The sequence below is a fragment of the Crocodylus siamensis genome, chromosome 2 (genome assembly GCF_052110815.1).
Source record: "Crocodylus siamensis isolate JL-2025a chromosome 2, ASM5211081v1, whole genome shotgun sequence".
Lineage (NCBI taxonomy): Eukaryota > Metazoa > Chordata > Crocodylia > Crocodylidae > Crocodylus > Crocodylus siamensis.
This window is the reverse complement of record NC_143396.1, coordinates 257,385,054-257,404,489: the sequence shown is the minus strand read 5'-3', so window position 1 is coordinate 257,404,489 and position 19,436 is coordinate 257,385,054. Positions and strand designations below refer to the sequence as shown.

Sequence of the window (19,436 nt, the reverse complement as noted above, 5' to 3'; positions counted from 1 at the left end):
ATGAATGAGAAGAGAGCTGGTCCATGCAGTTGCAAATCAGAAAGGAACTGTCCATGAGACAGTTTCTTAATTAAAATGTGATCCACCCTGTGTTAAAACATCTGGAGTCGAGATTAAAAGTTCAGTTATTTTGGCATGTGCAGTTCTTTCCCATTCAGATTTCCATGTTAACAAAGCTACATTGTTTTTCATTTGTATGAATGCAGTTTTTGCTTAACAAAAATTCCTAGTAGTTTGTCTCAGTGAAAATAATCTATTGTGACAAAAGCTAGTTGAACTCAAATGTTGTGTAACTCCATAAGTTTCTGTAGAGAGTTGTTTTTTTGGTCGTCTTCTTTCTTTTTCCTAAAAGTAATCTGTCCTTTTAATGAGCTACAGTATTGTGTATGGAAATCCCCAAATTAAAAGCAAGAAGGACAATTAGGGTTTAATGGTATAAAACAGATTTTTTAACTTTATGCCCCCCCTAAACTCACAGAGTACCAGGGCACCATGGCTAGGGAAAGAAATTGCACAAACTGGTATAAGAGATCAGAAACTGGTTCAAATCTGTAACACAACAGAAGTTCATTGCATATAAACTGCTTTCAAAATGGGTGAAACCTGACTTAAGATACCTTTAGGTTAAAGTGATTTAGTGAACTTCTGTACCAGATCCTCTCCGGTTTCAAGTTAACTCACAATCCCCCAGCATCCCAGGATGCTTTGCACCTCCCCTGTAAACTTCCCCTCATAGGGTAGACAGGCTAGTCTTAGCCCAAGCTGTCTGCTCCAGCCGAGCAGGGAGGCATGTTCTAGCACCTCCTGGTTTCTGACCAGGACCACTGTAGGCATGTGGCTACATTTCCAGAATCAAAAGTGAATGTTCACTTGCTTATTGGTTCAGTCTACACAGCTTAGACTAAACTGTGAAGACTGAATTGATTTGGCCTCTGGCTTTTGGGCAGTCTGTACTTACCTCACATGTCCCAGCTATGATGGAATTTGTATGGCACCATGAGCCAGCCAACAGGAGGTCAAATACCTTAAGTAACACTGTAAAGCTGCATTTCCATGGCACATAATATCCTGAATTAAAATCGTGCCACAGTCATGGTAGATTTGAGATACCGTTTAATGTTGGCTTGGTATATAAGCTAATAGTCCATCATTTTGAAGTCTTAAAACTGAAAGAAGCAAAAACATTTTTCAAGTCATGTATGTGTTGGATGCATCTAACTCCTGCTATTTATGTATTCAGTATGCAACTTTACATTCAGTTCATTTAAAAGAAAATCATCATGGGTCACCTTTAACATAACAGATTCTTTTTAACTGTAAGTTACTGTCTCCTAAAATACATTGCTGTCAATAGAAAGTACAGATATGCTTAATCTTTTTATTGATATTCTGCAGGGATTAGCCAACTGATACTTAAATCATCTCTAATTTTAAAAAGATACTTGCACTCTACTGATGGCTGCCTGTTTTTTTTACCTATCTCAGAAAAGAAGGAAGGACTGTATATGGCAGTCAGTAACATTTTGTTTCAGGTATATGTTTATGTGTGTTTTCAATGTGTTAACTAGAAAATAAAAAAGTTTAGGGGAATATATAAAAAAATTTAATTGATTAATTTTTGTGTTTATCACTGGCTCTGAGACTAAAAATAAAATAGTGTGTCTGATTTTGACTTAGATCTGTCCCTTCGGATAGTGTAGAACTGCCTATCATCAAGAATACATCAGTATAGCAGGATTAACTGTTCACATGCACTTTAAACATCAAAGTGTTTATATGAAGTCATGGAAAATGAGTAATTTGTTTTATCATTCTTTATGAGAACATAGAACACCCCTTTCAAAGTAAATAATCCTTATTTTAAAAACAGAAATGATTAATAGCATTCACAGTGTGCTTTTAAGTAACATAACATGGATACTGCTTCAGTCAGTACAATTGGTGTTCTTTCCACTTATCAGTACCATCAGTGCACTGTACCCTCTGTTCCCTGTTCAATAATGAGCAGACAGACATGATTGCTGTCTTCGGGATTACTTGTATACGTTATGGCACATAGTTTTCTTGGTTCTGGGAAATAATTAGCAGTACGTAATTGCCCTCTGTGTCAGGTGTTCCCACCATCCTTTTTAGCATTTTGTTCCGCGTGACTAAACCCATCTCTTTTAATATAGAAGAGTGCAGTCATTAATGATACAAATATGGCACTTGATCCATACTAAGGAGGTTTCTGTGCATATCATTAAACCCATTATTGTGCCACTTCTCTGGGTCAGCTAAAAGCCTTTCCTTCATCTTTCCCTCACTTTCTTTAACACATTCTTTATACTTACTGCATATTGTAACCCCCTTTCTGTATTATGGCTTAATGGGGGGGAGGGTGTTGTTTGTTTGTTTGTTTGCCTTTTCACCACCACCCCAAAGCTTTTCAGGGGTTTTGCGGAAGGAGGATATAGTTTGTTTCTCACAACATGAGGTACTTTGGGGTGCCTATGGGTTACCCTTCTGCAACTCAGATCACAAGTTACCATGAAGACTATGCAAATCAACTTTAGCTTTCTATATACTTTATATGCCATTTTGAGTGCTTTTCTTGGTGTTGGAGGTTAGACAAGAAGAGGAAAATGGGGTTAGATTAAGGCATATACATATGCTTAGGGTTTTAGTTCAGTGTTTTGTTTCATACACAGTTAACTTTTCCATTCAAGAAAGCTGGCAGAGGGATGACTCATGAGAATCTACTGTCTCTTTCAGATATCCCTCAACCTTTCAAACCCACATACAAACCAGGGCAACAAACTACTCTGGGAAGGAGGAGGCAAACCATGCAACTCATCATAAATTAATGGAGTGGAAAATCAAGGCTTTGATGAACATAAGGCCACTGTAAATGAAGCATGTAATATGAATGAGTACATTTTCACTGAGGTAGAGGAGCAATGGTAGATGGTTTTGGGAGGGAGACCGTTACAGAGTGATAGATACCTCTGGCAATTTTAGTATGAAACAGAAAGGTATAGTGGGACCCTATTTGAAAAAATCAGTGCAGGGATTTTACTGATATAAAAACAATTCCACATTACAATCTGTGGAAAGCATTTTAATCAGCATGTGATATAGTTATCATTGTCTACACAATGGAGGTATAAACTAATCCAACTGTGTGTACTGCTTATTAATTTTATTGTTGGAAATTATAAGTCTTTGTGTGAGGAAAGCAAGATGTGATATAGGTGGAAATATTTGTTTCTATTATTCTTTGGACATTGATTTTATGGATACATAAAGAATTTTACTTTTAAAAAATATAGAACTAGACTATCAAATATAATGCTTGATGATATAAGTATGCTGTTCAGTTCAGCTGAATGAAACTGCCCTGAAAATTTGCTAGCTGAGTAGAAAAAACCACTCATCCACCTGTACAACAGTGCTGATGACAAGGAGACAACTTTTGCTTTACTTGCTGTCAAAAATATTACTTGGAGTTAGAATTTTGCAAGTCTCACTAAAATTAGTTTTGTATTCAAAAATAAGTCACTATAAGTATAGACATTTTTTTCATCCCACCTCTGTGGTCAGTTTTCAAGCCAATTCAACCTTTTCCTTCATGCTTTATGTCTCCAGCATCTGGTGTTTTTTCACAGTGTTTTTTTTTAGATCCTTACCTGTAGTATTTTTGTTAGATTTTTAAAATGTAGCAAAGCAGTATAACAGTCTTTCCTTCCTTCCCATGTCCTTGTTATAACAAGGTATTTAGCAGAATTCACAGATCATTGGAATCTGATAGGGCCATGCTGTGAGCACATCTGCTGTGGCCTTGATCTTGCAACCTTTGGGCTATTAACCATGCACCTTAGCACCCATGCCAACCTGGTCCCCCAGTGCAGCAGTAATATGAAATGAAAAGACAAATTCATGGATTTAAATTAAAATGCATCAGATTTATTTGAAGGAATTAAATGAAATTGATTTTAGCAGTTACTTAGCTTTCTTGCTGGAACAAGTTGATATGCATCATCAACTGCATCTTCAATGCATGTTTCATCCTGCAAGTTAAATCAGAAGTCTAGGCATGATAGACAGAAGAGGGAGCATTGTACTTCCCTGTGACAAATTTTAGTTGAGACCAGTATGTTTTCTGCAAATGTTTTGGATCAGTTTCAACAAACGTGTTATGCAACTTTATTGAAACAGCTTTCTGCTGAGTTGTATGTAGCTGCATGTTTGCCTCTAGTCATTGCAAACTGAAAAACTATATATATCTTAATTATTTCACCTTACTTCACCTTGAATATCTAAGTATCTTGATCCTTTTATATTTGTTTGTTCACTTTTCAGACCTGATTTGCAACTGCTTGTTTTAGCTAAAATCCTTGTAAAATTAAAAAGATACACCATTTAAGGTCTCACATCTTTAATAGTTTGCGTAAATAAAGACTGAAGGCTTAAAAACGTTGCATTTTGGGGTCAGCAAGATCCTAGAGTTCTTAGCATAAAAAGCAGAGTTTCAGCATGTGAATACCCTCTGGCAATCCTCTTTTAATGACCTTACCAAATCAAATACTAATGTGCAAGAACCAAATAAAAAAAGGCACAAACCAGTTCCTGCCTTCACCAGTCTGAACTCATTCTAGTTATTCTTTTTTTCTTATGATCTGGAGAGTTTCCAGAATCTCATGTTCTTGAAGAATGCTGTATCTTCCTGGACTATATTCTCCCAATATTTTTTCTCTGTAGAAGCACTGGAAACAGGGAGGATAATATGAAACAGAGCAAAAGTAGCATGTTATCCTTTTATTTGGTAAAAGAAAACAGTCATTCTGGCAGTATAATGGTCGTGATGGAAACCTGACGGAATCTTACACATATTGAGCAGAATACTTGTAAAATAGTCTTTTTTCTGTATTGATATACTTAGTATTTTAAAAGCTCACTGTATCTTGGACCAAGGGCTTTGGAATAACATTTTTAATTAGGCCATTCATCCAGATCTGTATTAAAATGTGTCTCTATTTAGAATAAGATTACACTATACCAAGAACAATATTTTCATATGTTGCTGTTAAATCCTCCCAAAGAGGGGCCTCAATTAGTCCAGTAAGGATCCATAATATTTCAGCATCTGAGACAGAAAACATGCATGTAGAACTCACTTCATTGCTATAAAAGCTGAAGTGCCCCGGTCACTTTTTTTTTTTTTTTTTTGCCAGTTTTATAGAAAAAATGGAAGATTTTGGTTTTAAAATAAATTACTACAGTTGTACACAGACTATATGGTGCTTCATGTGATATTATATTTATTTCTTAGATGTGATATCTTAAGTGCCTTTGACAAGGGTTGAAAATTACTTGAAGAAGAATGGGAACAGGTGGTCTCTTGCCTCATACCATCTAGCTTAGGAGTGGCCAAGCTGTGGCATGCATACTACAAGTGGCACGGGCAGCCTCCATGTTTGGCAAATCAGACCAGGGGCAAGTAGCACAGTGGCTGATAAGGCAGAAAGCAAAAAGCAGAGGAACAGATTAGGCAGGGGAAGGAGATTGGAATAGCAGTTCAAGATGGTGCAGGGCTGATTTGTGGCATGCCTACAAAAACTGTGAAATATAGTTCTCATTTAAAGGTTTGTCTATATTCATATTAATTCTGCTGTGGGTATGTATGTGCCTCAAACACTCCCAACTCAGAGACTTTTTGCCCTAGCAGTATCCATATTCTGTGCATGCATTCTGCCTCTCCTAATGATCTGAACCAAGGGCATAAAGGGACATAGAAACTGTCCATTCCTTTGTTCCTTCTAGCCATGTTGCCTCAGGATAGAGTTTCTTCATGCTAGTGCAGACCACATTTTTGGCCTGCAGCTATTCTCAGAACCCACGTTTCTTCACTTTTTTCCTTGGTCTTGGATCTTCAGTTAGTTACCCTCGTTTTTTCTACCTTTTTTTAGTCTCCCCTCACCTGTGCTACGGGGTTTCTTTAGCTACGTAAGGATCCATTTGCCCCTTGATTTTTATTATTGACATCGTTTCCCCCAGGTCTCCAGAACTCAAGCACTTCTCCTTTCTGCCATAAGGGGCACACTAAGTACTTCTTGTATTGGGAGCCTGTGCTATTCCAAAGTCAGTCACTTCCTGACCAGGGAGGGACTCAGGGTTAGAATCCAGATTTACCTCCTGGGTAAATTTTTAGGGTCAAACTGTGACCCTGGAGCTTAAGGCCTAAGTGGACACAAACTTTCCAGGAGCATGAATTCTCTCTTTTGGAAACCACTTTCACCAAAAGCATCAAAGAAATCCTCCTTCAGAATACAGAACTAGAAATATTTCCTGAGAGAGATCTCCATCTCCAACTTCTTAAGACCACTCTCAACCAAGCAGTTTGACAGGCAGCTTTCCCTAGATGTGCTTGTACAGGGCCACCAGCATTGGCCTTGTTCAGGAATGATTCCTAGTGCCAGGCCTATTAGGACTCAGTTGCAGTCTTTTCACCAGATACCTCTTTTGACTGAAAGTGGCTGTGGTTCTCGGTGTAGTTATCTTTTTTCTTTGGAGCCTTGGATCTCCAAACTGTTACCTCAGGCTTCCTGATTTTCAATTCAGTGGTCTCAGAGATGTTTCTCTAACATTTCTATGCTATCCTTTTGGCCATGAGACCCATGTAGAGAGAGACTCCACAGTGACAAGTCTTACTATCTATGATTGTGTTCATCTGCTTCAGCATCACAGGCTGCCTTTGCTCAGTCTTCAGATCCTACTTTCCCAGAATGGAAAGAATCTCTAGATCCATCTCTAGGCTGTGTGTGTGGAGGGGGGAAATGCCTCATCCTAACCCACCTGTCTCCTTCCCTCATGAAGCAGTTGTCCTTCCTTCACCATCACAGATGGACATTTTTTAGGGCTTCAAAGACATCGTGAAGCTGGTGACTCAAGCTTCTGCAGATTCCTATTCAGGGGATTGAAAAGCCTATAGATGCACAAATATCTTAACAGCATTCTGCATCTAGCAAAGTAGCTTTCCTTATCAGTGAGGCTATAAGGGACCCTGCAAGAATTTTGGGGGGAACACTTAGCTGTTTGGAAGGTTGACAAGCAGATATAGAGTACCTTCCAAGGGTGCAGATATTTCCTGTATAGACTCTATAACATTGGTGGTCAGTGAAGCCAATTAGGAAACTGAAAAGTTTCACAGAATCTCAAAAGAGAAAATGTGAACAGAACTGCTCTTGCTGAGAAAGAAGGTGGTACCCTGTTAGCTTTTAATTTGAACGGCCAGTTACTAGGTCAGTAGTGGTTCAGTACAATTTTAGAATCTGTGAGTGCCTGCTATCCTTTACTGATCAAATTCAAGTAGACTTGGAAGAAGCATTTGCTGCCCTACTTGAGGAGAGGCACTTAGTGGCCAAAAACCTCACACAAGCCACTGTAATCCCAATCTTTTGGTATAAGAGGTCACGTGAGCCTAGAGAAAGGTCTTTTTATTGGCTCACTTCAAGTATTTATTCAAGTTTGTTATAGAATGCAACTTTAGTCATCAGATTCCTCTAGCAATCTTCTTTCTAAACCACATTCTTTGAGATGTGAAGCATCACTACGCAAGCTGGATGTGAAGCAAAGCTTATTCTTTTACCAGCACAAAAGTAAACCTGTCCAGAGATTCCCATAGCTATTTGTTTCCACAACCAAAAGATCAAAAGAGGCAACACTTTTGTCCTTAATATGTGTCTAAACAGATTGCAGCGTATGCTGAAATATTACTAAAATGGAACCATTGATGATAGTATTCAAGTGCAGCTGATCAGAACCTAAGTGACTGGTGACTTTCCTATTGAACACCTCCATTCCTGACATTTGCTCCAGGAAGACACCTGAAGCTCTGTACTCATCTTTATCAAGCATTAGGTCATCACAAAGGCTTCCACTAGTCAGTAAAATTTATATCTATATCTATACACACACACACAGGGGCAACAAGTAGGGGGTGCATGTGGGTGCATGTGTACCCCCTGAGTGTGGCAGTGCACCCCCTATAAAAAGGGGGTGCACTGCCACCCCCCCTCCCACCACCACTAGCTCTGGCGGTGTCTGTGGGAGCTCCTGCTTACTGCCGCCGCACTCCCGCTGCTGCAGTGCCACCCAGCTGTCGGGCTCATGCACGCACACACGCACCTCTCCCATCCCCCATATTGATATATAATCTAAAAAGGAGAACTGTTTAAACTGGATCTTGAAATCAATGGAAGCATTTACTGGAGTTCAAGGATTGGGGCTGATGGTCTATTTAATTATACATAAGAAAAGCAACATTCAACAAATGCTGTAGTTGCCTTGTATAACTCATCCACACTGCTAGACATGTTTCACTTGTTGACATTTTCTTTTTGTACATTAAAAGACATGGTGTTACTAAGATTTTAAGCTCTCTGGGCCAAGGACAGTCTTGGCATGCATGTGTGCGGGCATATACACAGTACTTGGCACACTAGAAAACTTAATCTGTGGCCTCCATTCACTACTGCAGTATAAATAATTATAATATTGCTTCTTGAGTTGCCATCTAAGTATCTGCTCAATCGTCCCTTTGCCATTACAGGCTTTTTTTTTGTCTGTTAGGTGATTGAGATATGATTCCTAAATATACTTCTTAACTATATGCTATTGAAAAACTGCATTCTTTATTGTTTTTGCTTCATGCAGAAACCCCCCCCCCAGCAACCTGAGTATGGATTTATTGGTTTTGGTAACAGTTGCAACCCATAGAGAATGTTTTATTCAATCTTTGCTCATCCAACAAGGTGTATATTTTCCTTGTTAGTGCTGACCTCAGAATAATTTTTCCTGCATTTGCCATATTACGTTCTGTACTACTATAAAATTAGTTGACCCTGAAAAACTGGAAGGGAGATTTGTCTGATACAGAATGCAGCCTTTCAGGGCAGGTTGCATTAAACAAGTAATATTTGTGCTCTGAAATATCTAGTTTTACCTTTGGGGTGTTGGGTTCACTCTTTAAAACCTTGGTCTCTGACACAGCTAGAATGCTCTTGTCAGTCTGGTGAGCTGAATTCCCTAGAACTGGCAGGAAAGTTTTCTTAGTTGTGGGTGAAGTTTGTACACCCTTCAAAGCCTGATGTTATTTGACTCAGCAGTTTATTATTTTATTTGGCTTATGGATATTTGCTTAATTTTGGTTTGTATTTCAAATTGGCATCTTAGCAGTAAGGATCATGGAGCCTATTATTGGTAGCTTTATAGATTATGAATGAGCTAAGAGAACCTGATGCAGAAAACTGAAATGTATATCACCCGTGCCAGTGCTGCAGAAAGCACTCTTCAGAAAAAACAAGGATTGAAGCTCTCACCTGCCTCTCAGCAAGTAATGGGTGGGCAGCCTCAGGGGACCTCCAGAGGACACTGGCTGAATGAAGGTGGTTACTCCATACAAGTTCATACACCGTTTACTCCGGCCGTGCTCTTCCTTGGATCATGCTGCATACTTGTTTTTAGTTGTTCTTGCCTTGTTACAGGATAGATTTGAACTATTAGTCTAAAAATGAAATCCTATATGTATTATTATTATTGATTCCGGGCCCAAATATTTGTAAGGCAGTAAGTAAATTATCAGTAGGTAACTTATTTCAAATAGAAAGATATGGAATGTTGAGTATTTATCAAATACAACCATTTGTCTAACTTCTACCTTTACATGAGTACACACAGATGTAAAAACTGCCATTGCAAGTTTGCTGATTAATATTTTGACTAAATCTATTTTACTCGTTAATGGTGAAACAATAAAGTTAGAAACTAACTCCATTTTTAATAATAATTGCTGTGATCAGGAAGTAGATTCATTTTTTATGGAAGCTCTAGGATGCTATTTCTCAAGAGTTGTGTTCTTATTTTTTGCTATTATAGCAGCTGTGCTGACTGTATAGTTTACTGACACACACTCAGGCACAAGTATTTTACATATGTGCTGTATGTTCACATTGGTGCAAAATGATTTTTAGTATTTTTGACTTTAGAGAAGGGCTGAAAGTATTGATTAAACTTTTATGTGTTTTTTTTTCTTGTGTTCTGTTTCTCAGAGTACCCGAGTGGCCTTAGACCATCTGGAGTCTGTTCCCGAGAAACTCAGCCTTTTAGAAGATTTCAAAGATTTTGGAGTGAGAAAATTTTGACTTGTCTCTCTCTGTAATTCTGAATTATTGAGGACAATTGACATCCTTCTGACATGCAAGGAGAAATCAGCTACTAGGGCAGATGCGATGAAATCCAAACTGTAGTATTCTGGTTCTTACTCTTATAGTTTTAGTAGGTTTTATTTTCCTTCTCTTGGGGAATTAGTTTAGCTTTGTACTGCAAAGGAAATGCTAGAGTTCTACACTGTAAAGCCTTCAGTTTAAGCAAACATACGTGAGTGAGTGTAATATTTCTGGTCCTTGTATTCCACCAACTGTTCAAAAATTTTTATAACGTGCTTTTGATCAGTGATGGTGGTTTCTGAAATGAATCATGTTAATCATTAAAAAGAGGCAAGTTATTGTTTGTTTTATAGAGACTTAACATCACATACCTCTCCCTGCAGTGTTATACAAAGTAAGGTCTGCTGATATGGGCTGTGAATCCACAGTACTCATTTATTGATAAGACTCTGAAAACTGTGTAATCACCAAGAAAGCCGTTTGAGTCTCAAGCTCATTAATTATATTGGGTAAACACACTTTCATGTAGAAGAAAAAAACCATGCAGAAGTTTCAGTATGCAAAATGGATAAATACAGTATCGCTATCACTGCTTTCTATAAATGTAAACTCCTACTTTTCTTGCAACAACTTAACATAATAGGGCCTTCTACGGAAAGCTTCAATAGGTGATGCAGGTCTTTTATAGTCTATTTAACAATTTTTTCAAATATGAATTGAGTCATGAGGCCCCAGTTCAGCAAAACACTTCATATTCTGTTGAAGCATTTGCTTAAGTTCCAATAAAACGTAACTGTTTTACTTGGTATGTATGGATTAAAGTATTTGATTAAAATTAAACATACGCTGAAGTGTTTTGCTGCTTCCTGGCCCAACAGAATGAATTTAGTGCTCCCAGCCTCATCCTTAGAGCATTCACCGTTCTGTTATTGCCTTTTGCCACTAAGTTGTGCTACCGAGGTTAGGACTAGAAGTTAGACATAAACTGGTATAAGTAATTGGAAACTAGTTCAAATCTGACACAACAGAAGTTTAGTGCACATAAACTGCTTTCGAAGTGGCCAAAACCAGTATAAGATAAACCTGGATGGATGCAGTATCAGAGAACTGATTTAGATTAAACTGGCTTATTGAACTTCTGTCTCAGATCCAAAAGAGATTATTGCAAATGATTAAGAGAATTATAGTAGTAATGTGATAAGTTTACCATGCTCATATTGATACTCTGACTGAGTTCAGAACTATTCTTGTGAAAAAGGCAGGGAGGATTTCACTTACAATTTGTATAATTTCTCAAACTCTCAAACACACTGCCTTAAAGCACCTAACAGAGGCAATTGCCAGCTGTTATATATAGCACTACAAGTGCCCTCAGTGTTTTGTAGTGCTATAAAAATAGAACATTATGAAGGGCATGCATATGTGCACCACAAAGTTGCTGCAGTGCTGTGCTCTCCAGCCATGGGAAGATAGAAGGCTGCAACATGTCCCTCAGGGGTCCAAGCAGTGAACCCCATCACTGACAGCCTGCTCTCCCCTCCAGCAGGAGTGGGGACCACCAGGCAGGCAGTCAACTTCCTGTGGAGGGCAATGAGCTATCAAAACATAATGCTACAGGGAAATTGCTGTTTGAAACAGAATCACTTCTATAGTGCCTCTCACATTATTGTAGTGCTTATGCTTTTTTTGTAGCTCTATGTGGGGGGAAGGTGGGGCTCAACTTTTAGTAGTGCTACTGAGGTACTTTTAGCACTACAGATGTAATATATGTTCACAGTCACATCATATCCCTAAAGGAAAGAGAGAAGAGGGGTTTGAAATTGTATTCAAAGGTCAAAAACCAGTTCATAGTTGACTGGGTACAGAGTACAATGTGAAAAACAAAACAAAACAAAGCAGTGCTTTACCAGAAGAGAAAGTGCGTTAGTTTGACCTGGTTCCCCAGCATCTGTGTAGACTGAAAGCTTCAGTGGGGCTTTTTGGCTCTTTTATCTAAAAGCTGATTCAATCATCTATTTGATAAAAGTGCCAAAAAGTGCTGCTGAAGCACCTGATCTATGCAGATGTTGGGCAAGCTGGGTCAAAGAAACTCTTATGGGCATGCACTGTGCTCAGTGTGGAGGTGCACTAAGCTGAAAATAAAATGCCATTTTTGGGGTGGGGGGAAGGGGGATCATGTCTGTAGGCAGCTGTAGTGCTTATATGTTTACCCTCCATATATCTTGGGTGACATATATTTTGGAATGAAAAGCCCTTGTCATCTTGTTTTGCCTGTAAAGTGTTAGGCACGTGTATAGCAGCACAGAGGTAAAAATGGATTTACTAGAGCAGGCATTCCCCATGCTGCTGATTTGCAGTGTGGAGGGTTGCTCTGTTTTAATCATTTTCAGTAAAACTCACTTAAAACATTGCAATTAAATGCATTCATCCTAGTTCTTAAAATACTTTCCTAATGCATCCAAAGTAGTAAGAGGAAATAGCCGAGCCTTACAGGAAATCTGTTTATATGGCTTCTATACTACTTTTACCTAATGTCAACAAGAATGGCTTTTTTCCCCCTAGAGTAGAGCTGCCAGATCAAGATGTATGGTAATTTTGACTTTATGGGGCAAGTTGACAGCCTTAAGGGGGAGACTGTTAAGGCTGGTAAACCTAAAATTAGATCAATTACAATGCTGTAATTCTTTTATATTCATGAGAATCAGGAAATTCTATTCCTGGAATCAGTTGTTTTCTAAAGGAGAGTTGGGAACCCAGTAACTCAACAATAAATAAAAAGCAAAAAAAGCAAAAAAAACCCCACCCCTGTTTAAATCAGAATTATTTAACTTGGCATTAGGGAAAATATGTAATGATTTGCATTTGTTTTTCATATAGAATCTTTCATCTTAAGCAATTCACAGGCATTTAAAAGATGCATATGGCTAGGACCATATTCTTGTTGTTGTAGAATTTGTCTTTGTTTTACATAGTGTATTTGTTGTTTTTAATAATGTACAGCGTATCAGAATAGCTTCAATTAAGGAAATTTTTGATGAAAGAGAGTTGTTACTTTATGTTTCATTTTAGGCTTCATCAATATTTTTTCTGAGTTTTAGAGAGAGACTGCCTTCCACACTGTTGTGCCCAGGGGTAGGACATAGGCTTCGGATGTGAAAAACCTAGGTTCAGGTCCCTGCTTTTCCTACATTAAAGTACTCTAGGCTGAGAAATTCTCTTCTGAACAAGTCAGAGTTTGGACTTGAAGCTAGGTCTCCTCACAACTACAACAGTATCATAACCTCATGTTGCTCTCATACCTATTTATAGGATTTTTACTGAAACATTCAAACTTTCTGCTTTTGTTTTGCTGGTTTAAGTTAAGCCAGAGACCCCCCACCCCAGCATCCTGGCATGCTCTCTGGGCTGGGCTCTCTGCTCCCCAGCCAGAGCAGGGACAGGCAGGGGTGGAGGTCTGGCCAGGGAAGGGTTTAATTTCCTACTCTGTATCCCACCTGCAGGGACCTGAGCCAGGTCTGCTGGGCGCTCCCTCCTTGCTGCTGCAGCAGCGGAGACCATGGCCTTTGAGGCAGAGTGGGACAGGGAGGAAGGTTAGTCTCCCCTCTACCCCACTGGCAGCCAGGTCTGGCCGCCCTTGCTGCTGCACTCCCTGCTGCCCCCCACACCCCTCCCACTGCAGCAGGAGGGGGCAGGGCCCTTGTTGAGGGCAGCAGCCCTTCTCATAATGTGGGGGAGTGCAAGCCCCTTCCTGGTGGGGGCACTTCTACGGGGCTAGCAGAGCTGCGGCAGGCTACGTGTGGCAGCACCGGGGTCCAGAGTGGGCCAGAGCCCTGCAATCCCCCCACAGTGCTGCCGTGCAGCAGCTCTGCTGACCCTGCAGAGCAGCCCCCACTGGGAAGGGGCTTATGCTCTGGGAAGACATAACGGGCTGCTACCTGTCCTGGTCACTCACTGCTCACCGCTGCAGCTGCTGGCTTGGTGAGCAGTGAGTAACCATGACAGGCAGCAGCCCATCATGGCTTCCCAGAGCGCGAGCCCCTTCCTGGCAGGGGCCTCTCTGCAGGGCAGGCAGGGCTGCTGTGGAGCGCAGCAGGGCTCTGGCCCATTCCAGATCCTGGTGTTGCCACATGCAGCCTGCTGCAGCTCTGCTGGCCCCACAGTGCAGCACCCCCACCTCTCTCTGCCTCAGGGGCCATGGTGCCCCGCTGCTGCAGCAGTGAGGGGGGAGCACCCGGCAGACCCAGCTCAGGTCCCCGCTGGTGGGATAGAGAGGGAGAAATTAAATCCCTCTCTGGCCAGTTCAACCCAGACTGGTGATGCCTCCCCAGCACAGCTTCCCTGAAGCTAAGGGTGTGCTCTAGCGCCCTCCGGTGCCTGCCCTGAGCAACTACAGGCATGTGCCTGCAAGGTCTCAGTCCAGAGAGAATGTCCTGTTACAAACCGGTTCAGCCTAGGCAGGTTAAACTAAACTGCAAAGGTTGAATCAATTCAGGCTCCGACTTTTTGAATGTCTGTCCCTAGCCATTTAGAACAAAAATTAATTTGGAAACCTTAAAAGTTGCTGCCAACAGGATTTCATTCTTCAGTCAGCTCAAGTTCTGATTTAACCTAAATGCATCAGATCAGAATCAGCATCCCACACTGCTTCTTGCTCTGATGTTCTGACTGCGAACAAGAAACTTACCTTGACTGTACATGGGTCTCCTTTTTTTGTGGAATTTGGGTGATACCTACTTCAAAGGGTGCTGTGATGGGTTGATATCAAATGAATCTAATATTAGGCTTGTTGGTATTTTGGGTATTTAAACACATCAGAACTGAAATGTAGCCATAGGTAGAGTTAGGGAACAAACATGCAAGAAGTATTTTGCACAACTACAAAGAAAGGGAAATTTTTAGGAAGAATTCTAAACTTTTCTGAAAAGCAAAATAAACTCTATAATATCCATATAGAACAGACAGGACCTCCATTTTTAATATATTTTCTGTAAACTCCGGAAAATGCTTATATCTGCTGTGGGAAACCAAGATGGAGCTAAATCTTTTTGCTAGTTATTTTATTCCTGGGGATTTTAGGACTTTTAGATTATAGGAATGCTCTAATAACTGCCGTGATAAAAATGGCATTGTGTGCTTCTGATTGTTCATTCTTTTTTATTTTATAACAAATTTGGTCAGTCACCATTCAAAAGGCTTGATTTTAACTGGGAACACTTGAGAATTATATCTGGAATCTGAAAGCAAAACTGATTATTTCTACTTCTCATATCACGATTCCTTCTAAAAGTTCTGAAATAGGAACTTAGATAACAAATCTTATCGTGAAGTTTGGACCAGAATAGAACTCATCTTTATTCTCCTGTAACCAGCATTCCCTCTAAGCTGTGCGGTGTGCGCAGCCATGCAGGTGCGCTCATGCCAAGCTGCCAGGCACACCTGCACAACTGCACATGCCACACAGCTTAGAGGGAACGCTGCCTGTAACTACTGTGACTAAAATGTTGGGGCAAAGGTTGGCTAGCTTGCTATGTGCATATTTGTTGCATCATCGTCGTCATTATTATTATTACTGTTATTATTTTATTTTCAAGGTATTGTTTGCATGTATGTGGAGAACATCTTTTTCGTAATGCAGCTATATGTAAATAAATTTGATTCTGTTTTTCCCATTAAAAAAATAAACTAAATTGCTCTGTTAGTACCCATGGCATAATTTATTTTGGGAAGATGTAAGAAATAGTTTATTTTAAACAATATTAATTAACAAGGAGGAAGACTGTTCTTAACGTGAGTATTCTGTACTGAGCTGCTCTCCTTGATCAGCAGCAAGACAGCATGTTCCATGTATTTCTAGCTCCAAAAGCTAGTATTTACTCTTCTGAAAATCTATTAGTGATATTTTCATTTATAGTAGCAAAATAAGTTTATTTCATTAGCTGTTTTTCACTTTGCAAAAATATTCAATCCTTTCATTGTGTTTCCAGGAAATGTATCGCCAGAGAGAGATGATTGAAGAGAGATACACTAGATATAAAGAAATAGTGGGATCCCTACAGCAGCAGCTGGAAGACTCAAAAAAAAAGATCCAGTGTTTCAAGGTATATATGTCTGTCCTCTCCTTTGTTTTATTCCTACTTGCATTCAGCCCATAGGATGAGCATGCTTTTTATGAAGATTGGCTCATATTGACTGAAATCTTACATAAGCAATGTTTCTGTTTCATTTATCAAAGTTGATCTATGAAACTTGTGCCTACTTGACCTAGTCAGAATTTTTTGGCAAAATAGTGTCTTGTTGGATTTGTTAAAACTGAATTGTTTTACAGAAGTGTGTTTGGATCAATGAAACTTTCACTGAGAAGGGTTTCTCAGGCCCGGAGTTATCTGGGAACAAGAATGGGTAGAAGAAGAGAAGGAAAAAAGTGATCAAGTACAGACTCTGAATCAGGAGTAGGGATCTGAACCCAGGTCTTCTACAACCCAGATGGGTCCCCTTCCTTCTAGAAGCTTTACAAAAGATGCTCAGTCAGTGTGTCTACATGAGATGCCAACTGCGTAGTAACCAAAAAATACTACACAGTAGTACGTCACAGTACAGACTGTGCTAACATGCTACTGTGCAGTATTATTAGTTTACTGCACCGTAGCACCACTTAAAAGATTTGCCGGCACTACTGCACAGTAATTCTTGTTACCGCACATGTATTTAGTACTTGCTAATACATTTTCTCTATTTACATCAGACTGCTTATTTATCATGTCATGCATTGGGTTACATAGCTAAAAGCAGTTTCCTGTAATCAGATTCTGACAATTTCCTGTGTGACAGAAACAGGAAATAGATTCTATGAAAAGCTAAAATCGAATAAAAAAGCTTCTACCAATATTCCTGCAGACCATCAAAGAGAAAGTGGTCAAACTTTAGTCAGGCTGCCAAGACTTTACGGGTTCTTCTACTCAATGCTTCAGCTGTATTTAGGGTTGGTTTTTAATTCTATTTTTGGGTAGCTCTTGATATATGGTGTCTGCCTATTCTGCTCTTGTAAGCATAGAGTCATTGATCTCTTTTCCCTGCAAGAGAAACATAGGAACAAAGCCGGCCAATGACTTCTAATACTCTGCTGCTATACTTAAAAGCCAGTGAGCATCCAGGTTCTCCTTTCCATAGAGAGTAACTAGCAACGAGTATGCAAGGCAGCCTCTCTTTCAGTTCAAGTGCTAGTTAGCTTTCTTCTTCCATTACTTCTCTTACCCTATGCAACAGTAACCATTGCAATACTTATCGGATTTTGGAAAAGCTTGAAATGCTGACTAAGGAAGGCCTGTATCAGCTGAGGGTGTAGCACAATATCACGCTAAGCTGATGGAGCTTACTGTGCTGGCTTGATCTGAACTTTATATTAAGAATCCAATACAAGACTGATTCCAAAACAATATTTCCTCTCTCTTTAGACAACAGGGAGCATTTAATGGCTTCCCTTTAGTAAGGCCTAATTGGTTTTTTGCACGACATACAGGCCTGTCTGCTGTCACAGCTGTTTCAAATAGAACGGAATGTTCAGAAATAAGTAACAGAAGGTGCTAATCTGATTTCAGTGATCAGCCTGGCTTAGTCTCAGAAATCCCTCTTTATTGCTTGCCTTTCTCACCCTCTCATCTGCTTCGAATACACTATTGATTAATTCCTTTATTTTATTTTTACAATGTGTCATTAGCTATTCTGTAAAGCTGAGTGATAGAAAGATATACTCTTTGGAAACATCAAAGTTGCCGCTTTCTGACTGTTTCAATTCACACTATATATAAAATGAAGTGTTTTTTTATACATAGTAGCCAAGTATTTGGTAGGTGATACAAGAAAGGGCCTGCTTATAAATATCTTCTACAGAGCATAGTAGCCTTTCATAGATTTCATAGACGTTAGGGCTGGACGGGACCTCGGAAGATCATCAAGTCCAGCCCCCTGCCCAAAGGGCAGGAAGTCAGCTGGGGTCATAAGATCCCAGCAAGATAAGCATCCAGTTTGCTCTTGAAGGTGTTCAATGTAGGTGCTTGAACCACCTCCGCTGGCAAGCTGTTCCAGACCTTGGGGGCTTGGACAGTAAAGAAATTCTTCCTTATGTCCAGCCTGAAACGGTCTTGCAGTAGTTTATAACCATTCGACCTTGTCATCCCTCGGGGTGCTCTGGTGAACAAATGTTCCCCCAGATCCTTGTGGTCACCCCGATAAACTTATAGGTGGCCATCAGATCACCCCTGAGTCTGCGCTTTTCCAGGCTAAAGAGCCCCATGGCTCTCAGCCTGTCATCGTAAGGTCTGTTTTCCTGACCTCTGATCATGTGCGTGGCTCTCCTCTGGACTCTCTCAAGCTTCTCCACATCCTTTTTGAATTGTGGAGCCCAAAACTGGATGCAGTACTCCAGCTGCGGCCTCACCAAGGCTGAGTACAAGGGGAGAATGACATCCTGTGATTTGCTTGAGAAGCATCTATGGATGCAAGCCAGTGTTTTGGTTGCTCTTCTAGCTGCAGCATCACACTGCAGGCTCATATTCATCTTGTGGTCAATGATGACCCCCAAGTCTCTTTCTTCCGTAGTGCTAGCCAGCGTAGCACTGCCGAGCTTATAAGGATGCTGCAGGTTTTTCCTCCCAAGGTGGAGCCTTGTACCAACTTCTTTCTCTCTCTCTTTCTTTCTCTCTCTCTCTCTCTCTCTCGTCTCCTTACACACACCCTTTGCCTCAGCCCACCTCCTCCTGTATGATCTCCTCCGATCCTTTCCACAAAACACATTTCCTTCAGCTGGCTTTCTTACAATAATCTCAAGAAATGCAATATCTGGTCTCACTTTGGGTCTTGATTTTAAGCACAAAAAAAAAAGCAAAATGAGTGATCTTCCAAGAGCAGTTTTCCTCTTTCCTTATGCTTTTTATTTTCTTTCCTTATTCTTATCCCTCTTGTGCAATCTATCATTTCATCTGTCCACTTTAGGCTCATTACAAGCTGTGAAAGACCTATTGCTTGGAAGCCCAGGATCAGCCATGAATGCTATTGGGACAGGTAGAAGTGTCAGATTTCCCACAACAGAAAACACTGGTAGTGGGGTAGAGTGCTTTCAAGGACTGCAATACTGGGTTGTCATTAGGTGGGCACTGAGTGGTATTGGAGAGGAAAAACAAGGAATTAGTAAAGGCTTAGAACAAATACCACATTTATTCAGGTATAAGACAGTCT

At 40.1% G+C, this 19,436-nt stretch overlaps 1 protein-coding gene across 2 annotated transcripts in view; it reads left to right on the top strand.

Annotated features, from left to right (window-relative positions):
• Positions 1-19,436, top strand: part of CEP128 (centrosomal protein 128) — a 382,053-nt gene that overhangs the window by 346,816 nt on the left and 15,801 nt on the right. For both annotated transcript variants that reach the window (XM_090033819.1, XM_090033818.1), the window contains 2 exons: positions 10,089-10,166; positions 16,190-16,303. In XM_090033819.1, coding sequence (XP_089889945.1) covers positions 10,089-10,166; positions 16,190-16,303 — 192 coding nt within the window. The remainder of the gene's footprint in view (positions 1-10,088; positions 10,167-16,189; positions 16,304-19,436) is intronic.